The sequence below is a fragment of the Vicia villosa genome, unplaced genomic scaffold (genome assembly GCF_029867415.1).
Source record: "Vicia villosa cultivar HV-30 ecotype Madison, WI unplaced genomic scaffold, Vvil1.0 ctg.000045F_1_1_2_unsc, whole genome shotgun sequence".
Classification (NCBI taxonomy): Eukaryota; Viridiplantae; Streptophyta; class Magnoliopsida; order Fabales; family Fabaceae; genus Vicia; species Vicia villosa.
Window position 1 is genome coordinate 239593 of NW_026704978.1, and position 10409 is coordinate 250001.

General features: G+C 34.6%; 2 protein-coding genes across 2 annotated transcripts; both read left to right on the forward strand.

Annotated features, from left to right (window-relative positions):
- The first annotated feature begins 6166 nt into the window (after positions 1 to 6166).
- Positions 6167 to 7360, forward strand: LOC131622954 (uncharacterized). Its single transcript, XM_058893963.1, has one exon. It carries the CDS (start codon positions 6167 to 6169, stop codon positions 7358 to 7360), a length of 1194 nt encoding a protein of 397 aa, XP_058749946.1.
- Positions 7361 to 9323: 1963 nt separating this feature from the next.
- On the forward strand, positions 9324 to 9953 carry LOC131622956 (uncharacterized; the record flags this gene model as incomplete). Its single annotated transcript, XM_058893964.1, has 1 exon — positions 9324 to 9953. A coding segment is annotated over exon 1 (630 nt), but the record flags the coding sequence as incomplete, so codon positions are not given.
- Positions 9954 to 10409: the final 456 nt, after the last annotated feature.

A 10409-nucleotide genomic window follows, 5' to 3' on the forward strand; every position in this document is an offset into this window, starting at 1 on the left:
TCCGGTTAAATTTTGTAAAGGATTAAATTGGGTCTATTTTTTTGTGAGGGACTAATTTGACTTCTGTAATATTTGTGAGGCACCAAAATGGGTCTTCACTCTTTATATTTTGTTTCGGATGTCATCAGAATGATGTTTCTTAAAAATACAATTTTAAAATTTTCCACTAAAATAATTAAAGTGAAATAAATTTTGAAAAAAAGTAACGTGTGCTCCAAGGTACAAGTCAATAAATTTTTTATAAAAATATTTTTTTGAAACACGTATATTTAATGCGTTGAAAATTTAAATTTAATTTTATTATATTTAATTTTTTCTAATTATAGTATCTTTAACATGTTCCTTAAGGGCACATGTTAGGTTGATCTATAATTCTTTATACTGAAAAAATCAATAAATAATTATTTTAAAATGTCATCGTATCTTATAGATAGATTCGTGTGATATATAGAAGTGGAAGACATTAAAGTTGAAAGAGACAATTTTCTTATTTAGTTTTCTTATAAAATGTATACAAGGATCACTCCAATATTATTTTACTCCTTTATTTTGGCTCTAAACAAGGGATAAACTATATTAGTCTTTTAGTATGCTTTTTATGGCAACACCAAACTTAATTTTCTTCGAAATATAACCTAACTAAAGTTTGTTTTGTTCCAAATATTAGTGGCAGCGTGAGTTAAGTAGTGCGAAATGTCACTTTCTTTCTTTTTTATGAGAGGATATGTCACTTTCTTGGCATGTTACCAAAACATATTTTGTCTATTATTGTTGGATATTATTAACTTCTATCTATGGTCGTTGTCACAAGTCCATTATATTTTTTTAGTTTAGTAAATTTGATTTCTTATAGAACACATCATTTATCTCAATTAGAAATGAAGTTTAATTTTGGTTTTATAGCGATGTAATGAATGACGTTATAAAAAGTCTCAACTTTTTCTCTATGTTGTTCTTATATCGAGGGAATAGTCTTAACGATTGTGAGTTCAATTTCCAACAAATGTATTTTTTATATTTTTCAAAATTAGATAGCATACCTCACTTTTCTCCTCTGTTATGAGTCATTGAAGTAATAGATTTAGTATTATTGCCCTCGTTTATTAAAATAATCGACGGGGAAATTGTTGTTATCAAATTTTTTGTATATATAATTTCGTTTTAACATGTATTATTTTAAACGGAACATAAGTTGTCCATTTCTAAAACAGAAACATTCTTATGCACCAAAAAAATTCATTATTTACACCAATTAGAAAGGCAAAAATGACACACACATTATCTTTTTACAACAAAACTAAAATAAATGATTAACCAACAAAAGAAAAATCAAAATGCAATTTTTTTAACGACCACCAAGAAGTTTTCTGCAGTGAATTTTGTAATTGATCGTTAAACACCTATAATTTAAACCATATTTAAAACTAATTAGGATAATCAACAACAACTACAACAACAACATTAAATCTTCAAACCATTGATCAACAACATAACGTACAACAACAACATAAACATTAAATATTCAAACCATTGATCTCTACAACTTTTTTACTAACAAAAAATATATTAACTTTGCTTACAACAATAACAACAACATTCAAACTTCAATTTCAACAGCACCACCACCAACAACAACAACGACATTCAAACTTTAATATCAACAAAATGCATCAACAACTACAATTAACATAAATAATTTATAAGCATATATGAATGTCACAAATAATAACACTTACTTTATGGGTAATAATTCTCGACCTGTTACTTCTAAATTCATGCAACATATGATATCCTTCGATATCTCTACATGTTGAAAAAATATTAGTAAAAGGTATATAGATGTTAAATGAATAAAATATATTATTAAGTCATATAAAACATTTACTCACTAGTTTTCCTATATCCCTTCTTGATAGTCATACAAATAGCATACACGTCATCTAAATCATTTTCATCGTTATCAGGAATATGTTTCTCTTATAGAATAATTGACCTTCTAGTGTTAGAAGGATCAGCGATATAAAATATTAATTTTTCTTGGGATGCCATGATAAATGGTTTGCTCATATAAGCTATCTTTTGAAGATCAACCCGTGTGAATCCTAATTCATCAGTTTTTCTCCGTGTCAGCCAAAGACCAGGAACCCACTGCTTTGCGCCGGCCACAAACCCAATGACACGAGACTCATTGTCAGACCTACCCCACCAGACCCAAGTTATAAATACCTTCATAAAGGGATTTTAGGAACACAATCTTTAATCACCACTTTTATTACAACTATCTTGAACCCTAAACTGACTTGGGCGTTAGAGTTCTATCCATATAGGTACTTTACCCTAAGTCCACCATATCAGAGATAACCAATAGTGATTTACAGCATCACATCAAGATCGAAACCTCTGATTCAAGAAGCACCATGATCGTTACCTTTGATCCACGATGTAGTCACGTCGTAGTGCCTTGGAAGCTTCGTTCCACATAGTTTCCGCAACAGAACAGTGACGCCATTTTGGCGAGGGGCCCTAAATTATCTAGGAAAATGGGAGCTGAAGGAACCGATGTATGTGACACCCTCTGCGAATTTCCAAGATACAACACCAAAAGCATGCTCCTATGCAGAATGCCCTCGAAAGTATGACAAGGAGAGTCGAGACAAAATCCTCGTCATTATAGCCGAAGGAAGAGCGTCGATCGAGGTTGGAGTGTTTGAATGACTAGTGATCGTCGAGGCATCTCGAATTCCATTCTTCATTTGGAGGATTATTCCCTCATTCTCCATCGAATCTAAGTACAAAAACTACCAAAATATAAGGGCATTGCAAATTAAAAAAATGATGGCATAGGATATAAATATTGGGAGCTCACCAAAAATGACATTCCTCTCTTCCTTGATATGAGCGTCCATCAGTATGCAGGTTTTAACAAGTCGCTTTGAGTGTTTATTTGAGATCTCATCCCAAGTAATAATACCCCTAACGCAACCCAAATATTTGACGAAGGTAGTCATATGTTAATTCATTTAAATCTCTCCTTAGGACAAATCATTTTCCTTGTAGACGTACGATTCATTCATCGTTAGAAAATGACCTTTGTTCCAATACTTATGAAATAAAGTGGTACACATATTCTATGTATCGGTTCATATGATGCATATTGTCGCATGAGACTCTTTTTGGGGAAAAGAAACCAAAAAGAATAGATTTTAAAAAGGCTTCATGTTATCCGAAAACAATTCAAAATAATAGATAACCTACACCAATGTGATCAAGCCCTAGCCTTGTGTGTGGTTTGCTAAACTATGTTGTACTCTAAAAAGATGGAAGAAAACGGATAAAGAGGGATTTCCTCCTAGATAACCACACCGGTACTAGAAGACTTTGGTGTAAGCCCAACTCACAGGGTTCAGTTGCGAAGGAGCGATCATCAGATGGTTCAAAACAGTTATTACGTATAATTGACAACATTTTATAGGCAACATGTGAAGCAAGATGTTCTGTCAAGATGTGAGACATCTTGTCTCTATTTGATTAAGACACCTCAGTAACAAAACAACATGTTAAGCATAATGTCCTATATTCTGTGAGACATCATTTCTTGTTTAAAGTTGCTACGTGCGCAAGATAATTTGAGTAATTTTTGGCGCTCTTAAGAATTTATTTCCATTTATACATAATCAAATATTTAACTTTTGTGTGTATTTTAGATTAAAAAAGTTGTATTCATAATCGCTTTTAGCAAGATTAAATTTGTGGAATTATAATTTGTTCAATATTTAATTAATCAAAGCTTTACAATTAACATACTGAAGATTGAGTTCTTGCGCTTTTGAGAATTTCATCCGCGTTCAAGACCTAAACCCTAATGGGCTTTAAAGTTGGACCTTTGTTTCTATTTAAAAAGACATTCTCCTTTGTCAAGACTCAGACCTTGCATAACTAAGCTTGACGTGTTAAATTTGTTTTGAGCCTTTTGTTTCTGTGTAATACTCTATGCATGCATCTTATTTCTAAGTTAGGATAATAGATTATTTGAGTTGTAATATTATTCCATCATTCATACTCGTTTGTAATTGTCCAAACACTTGAGTGTGTGTTTGAGTGAAAGTGACAAGGGTTTCAGATTCAGGGGGTCCTAGATCGAAGTTCACTTGTAGTATTAGAAAAATAAGCATTAAACTAGAAGAGTTTAAATTAGACCAATTTGTACTTCTGTCTTTTAAGAGTGAATTTTGTTTCATTGGGTTAACACCCTCCATACATAGGTGGTTTTGCACCAAACTGAGTTACCCGTTGATATGTTCTTTTTTATTCTTCCAGTTATGTATTATACTTGTCATACACATGGTTACAATAATGTATCTGAGTAAAAAAAAATCAATTGCAGTAGAGCAGCCACCGTAAGTTCAATTGGCATTAGAAAAAAATTTCAATTGGATTATACTAACCCAAAGTTCAAGAAAGAGAGGGTTTTCAAAACGCCACCGACAAGAAGGAAGAAATGAAAATTCATCGGAAAAATAAACAAAGGTTAGGTTTTCAATATGGTTTTGTATTTTCTTTTTGATAAATCAAATCTCGTAGGGTGTAAAACTATTTCCTCCTATATTATTTCAGGTAATAAATTCACTAAATCTGATTTCTCCATTCTTCTCTTATTTATATTTTTGGATATGGAGTGTAGGGTAGGGCTCACAATTTTTTTTAGAAAGTGTGTGGTTTAACGATATTTAGGTGAAAATTGATGAATTGTTTTTGTTTATACATAAATCTAAGCAGTTGGAGATAGGTGAATTTTGCTTTTGCCATTTTTCTATTTACTAATTTAGTTTAGGCCTCAAGGCCAATAATTGATTTTGTTTTGCTTTGTATACTTCAATGAGAAAGTTGGCAAGCAAGTGTTTAAATATTTCTCTGTAATAAATTATAAATAAATTTTATTTTTAGATTTATTGAATAATTAATATATTTGGTCTATATAATATATCAAATACACTAAATATTATTCAATAAATTTAAAAAGTAAAATTTACGTTTTTTTTTAATCAACTAGAAATCTAATAAAATAAAAAAAGCAATACAAGATATTGAGAGCCTAACCCAATATTAACGTAAATAAGAATTAGAGACATACATCCATATATATCACATGTACAATCTAGCGAACCACTGTCGGCGCGAAACCAAATTACAAAAAAAATAATATATTAATAGACAATCACTAAACTCAAATTTTGAAAATGAAGAATGAAATCGACCGCCAACACGATAATGATTTCATTAACCAACAACTTACTCACAAACAACGGTAAGTAATTACGGTAATTTTTGACCACACAATCCGAAATAATTTACTACATAAGAGAGTGTGAATCATTGTAGTACTTAACAGCTTTCAAGTCTTCTCTTCAGCTTGATAATCTTTTGTGAAATTTCTGTTTTGTTGGTCCTTTGACATTCTGGTTTGTTGGTGCTTGTTGATATGTAGTACACTCTTAATTTTGTAAGGAAATTTTTTTATCGTACCCTTATGTCTTCTCTAAGGTATTTGACGAAATTTTAAAAATACTCTTGAAGATATATTTTCGAATGCACCAAATCCTATTTTTTTTGCAAAAAATTAGCTCGGATATCTATCTTCGAAGATACCATTTATTTCAATTACCATCAATTTAAAAAAAAAATCAATTCAATCAATTAAATTATATGCTCAATAAATATATATATATATATATATATATATATATATATATATATAAATGTTCAATAAATTATATATAAAAAAGTTTCTATAATAATTATGCATATTTAATTATTATAGAAATTATTATAGAAAATAATTATGGAAAATAAATATATAAAATAATTATAGAAATAATTAATATAAAAACTAATTATAGAAAATAATTATGCATATAATTATTATAGAAAATAATTCTTCACTAATATATAATTCACATATAATTTAAGAATTTTATATATTTTCTTGATTAATTCACATATAATTTTATATTTTATATTTTTTTGACTAATTCACTATATAAAAATATATTTTTCATATACACTGGTGTGGTGGTCTTTCCGGTCAGGTTTAAAGTCCTAGCCTTAGGGTTTAGGGACCAACCGGGGAGAACGACACATTAGACGTAGATTTTTCATCTCTTTGGACATGACGCGGGGAAGAGGAAGGCCAAGGAAGAAGGTTTCATCTTCTCCGGTTTCCCCCTCGAACTCAGGGAAACAAACGGACACAGGCGCAGCTTCATCTGGTAACAGGAACATGATAGTGGAAGAGGCTTCTGAAGAAGGGTCGGAGGCGGAAGTAATAGTCGAGAATGTGGTTATTAAACCTACTGCAGAGAAAAAGCAAGAGGATGCACGGGAAAAGAAGAAATTATGGGTGGACATAATCAGTGGAAATCGTCTACCCACGAATGGACTAACGATTGAATTCATTCCCCCTACAATCGTTGAGGGAGAAATGGAAGTAGAGATTGTGGAAGAGGACATAGTATCTGAAATCATGTTCTGGGATTCAACTTTGATCATGTATGCCTTGGGGAAAGAGCTGAGTATGAATGCAGTGAAAAACTTCATGAGCAAATTTTGGGATTTTGTCCAACTCCCAAGTATGTTCTATCATGAGGAAGGCTATTTCCTTCTCAAGTTCCACTCCACACAAGATAGGGATCAGGTGCAGATAAAGGGACCATACTCAATTCATGGGGTTCCTATGGTTCTGAAAGAATGGCATCCTGAATTCGATTTCAAAAAAGACATGCTTCGTACACTTCCAATCTGGGTGAAACTCCCAAACTTACCTCTTCACCTGTGGGGGCCTAAAAGTTTGGGGAAGATAGGGAGTGTCTTAGGAACGCCTATTTGCACAGACGAATGCACGGCAAGCAAATTAAGGGTATCATATGCAAGGATATTAATCGAGATAGACATCACGACAAAACAGAAAGAGAGCATAACTATTAAAGATAGTGGGGGGAGGAAAATGACCCAGCCAGTTGAATACGAATGGAAGCCCAAGTATTGTGAACGGTGTATGAGGGTGGGACATAATTGTGATGAGACAAAGCCTAAGAAGCAATGGCAGCCAAAGAAAGAGCTCCCTAAAGCTGTTGACACAGTGAAAGTGACGACAAGTATTGAACAAGGGCCAACTACGGAAGCAAAGAAGCATGATGAGCCAGAGACATCAAATGTATGGATTGAAGTTAAAGGCAATGGAAGAAAAGGAAAGAGCACACAAGGTAACCTTTTAGTTAATGATGGGGATATCTTTATTACTAATGAATTTGAATCACTCCGGTCTTGGAACGAATCAGGAGTGAACTTAGACCCTCAAATATGATTATATCATGGAATGTGCGGGGAATTAATAACTCAGGGAATGTAGAGAGGTTAGTTCCCGTCTCAAAAGCCTACACCCTGACATGGTTATCTTGTTGGAAACTAGAGTCAAATTGAATAAAGCTGAGAAAATAAGAAGTAAACTGGGCACCCATTGGAAATTTATTGACAACTACATAAACCACAATAATGGTAGGATATGGATTCTGTTTGATGAGACAAAAATCCAGGTGAGGAGGAAGGATAGTACTGATCAAATGCTCCACACTGGGGTCTACGATGCAACAGGTGCTTTCAAATTCTGGTGTGCTGGAATTTATGCTTGGAACACTCTGAATGAAAGGAAAAAACTGTGGAAAGATATTATAGCTGTACAGCCTCCTACAGATGAACCATGGATGTTGATGGGAGACTATAATAATGTTTTGAGTGCAAGGGACAGATTGGGGGGCAGAGAGGTTACTGTAGCTGAATATGAGGACATGGTAGCAATGATGGACAATCTGGAACTATATGAGAAGGAAAGCATAGGGGATCATTTCACTTGGAATAATAAACAACAAAATGGAATGATTTACTCTAGAATAGACAGGGTCTTGGGAAACATTATGTGGCAGCACCATAATATGGATACTACTCTGTATGTCATGGAACCTGGCATCTCAGACCACTCATTGTTGTGTTTAAAGGCAGCCTCCCAGGTGATGCCTAAAAGAAGACCCTTTAAATTTCCTAATGTGGTGACACAGACTGAGGGATTCATGGATGCAGTCCAGACCAACTAGGAAATTCCTATTGAAGGGGGAGCCATGTACACTGTGTTGAAGAAGCTTCAGAGGTTACAACCAGTGATTAGGCAAATGTGTAAACCATTCAAGGGGATACAAGAGCAGTTGGAAAGAGCACGAGCAGAGTTGCTGATGGCCCAGTCAGATCTGCAAAATGATAGACAAAATCCTCTAAAGGCTGAAAAGGTGAAAGCTTGTAGTGCAAAGGTATTACAGCTGAATAACACTGAGGAACAGATGCTTGCTTAGAGAGCCAAGGTTAACTGGATTAGAGTGGGTGATGGCAACAATAGGTTTTTCCATGCTTACCTAAAAGGAAAAAACAGACAGACTAGAATTAATTCTCTACAGACTCTAGATGGCACATATGTCACTGATCAGAAGGATATTATGCAAGAAGTTACTCAATTCTATAGTAACCTTGTAGGCACACCGGCTAGGAATCTGATTGGCATTGACCTAGAGGCTATGAGAAAGGGACCTCAGTTAAACAGGAGCCAAATGGAATACCTCATTGCTCCAGTGACAGATGAGGAAATTCGTAAAAGGCTCAGGAGCATTAAGGATCAAACTGCCCCAGGTGGAGATGGATACAGTGCCAAGTTTTACAAAGCAACATGGGAGATAATTAAGTCAGATATATGCAAGGCTGTAAGAGAGTTTTTTGAGAAAGAGAAAATGTACAAAGCTGTCAACACCATTATAGTCACTATTATCCCTAAGAAAAATGATGCCATTAGAATTCAGGAATACAGACCCATATCATGCTGCTCTATATTGTATAAGCTAATTTCTAAAGTTATGGCAACGAGATTGGGAAAAGTGATTGGCACCATAGTGCACCAGAGCCAATCAGCTTTTGTTCCAGGCAGACATATACAAGATAGCATCCTCTTGGCTTATGAACTGATCAAAGGGTATGGTAGACATGATGGCCCTCCAAGATGTATGATACAAATGGATCTTCAGAAAGCGTATGACTCCATAGACTGGATTGCTCTAGAGAATATTCTTAGGGAATTGAGCTTTCCCCCTAAGTTTATTAGATGGGTAATGTTGAGTATAAATACTGTCTCATATAAATACAGGATCAATGATGAAATGACATATTTTCTAGTGGCCAAGTGAGGTCTCAGGCAAGGAGACCCTCTCTCCCCCTTGTTGTTTGTTCTGGTTATGGAATACCTCCACAGAGGTCTGCAAAAACTCAAGGATAATCCAGGTTTTAAGTTCCATTCAAAATGCAAGAAGATGAATATAATTAACCTGAGTTTTGCAGACGACTTGCTCTTGTTTGCCAAAGCTGACCTGAAGTCTATTAGTATATTAATGGAAGCCTTTAAAAGATTTGCTAAGTCAACAGGATTAACAGCTAATATGCAGAAGTGTAAAATCTACTATGGAAATGTGGACATACCTACTAAAGCTTTGATTTCGCATATCATAGAATTTACAGAAGGAAGCCTTCCGTTCAGGTACTTAGGTATCCCCCTCTCGAGTAAAAAATTATCTACTGCAAATTGTCTGGCTCTGGTGGAGAAAATGACAGGAAAAGTAAAGAAATGGACCAATCACTTGTTAAGCTTTGCAGGGAGACTCCAATTAGTGAAGAGTGTATTGTTTGCGATCACTAACTATTGGATGCAGAGTGTGCCGTTGCCAAAGAAAATTCTCCATGATGCGGAAGCTGTGTGTCGGTCATTTCTCTGGTCAGGAGGTGATAAGATTACCCGCAAATCTCCGATTGCCTGGGATCAAGCTTACAGCCCCAAAAACAAAGGAGGTTTAAACGTGATTGACATAAAGGTATGGAGAAAAGTGAATCTGCTGAAGATGCTTTGGAATTTATGTGGGAAATCGGATAGCTTGTGGATCAAGTGGATCCATTGCTATTATGTCAAGAAGATGATTGTTATGACTGTGCCAGTACGAGCATCTTGTTCTTGGATCCTTAGGGCAATTCTGAACCAGAGACAAAATGTGGACTGCATTCACGAGTGGGACAGAATGACACAACAGGGGAAGTTTAAAGCAAGAGAAGTATACCACAAGCTACAGAAATCCAGCGTGGATGTTCAATGGAAAAGCCTGTTTTTCAAAAACATGGCAAGACCTAAAGCGAGGTTTATCATGTGGGTAGCTTGCCATAACAGATTGGCCACTAAAGAAAGACTTCACCGGTTTGGCATGTTGAACACATACAAATGCTGTTTTTGTGAGGCTGTAGAAACATTGAATCACCTGCTGTTCGAGTGCCAAAAA

Coding starts and splice junctions, on each gene's coding strand:
- LOC131622954 (XM_058893963.1), top strand. CDS start 6,167: ATGACGCGGGGAAGAGGAAGGCCAAGGAAGAAGGTTTCATCTTCTCCG.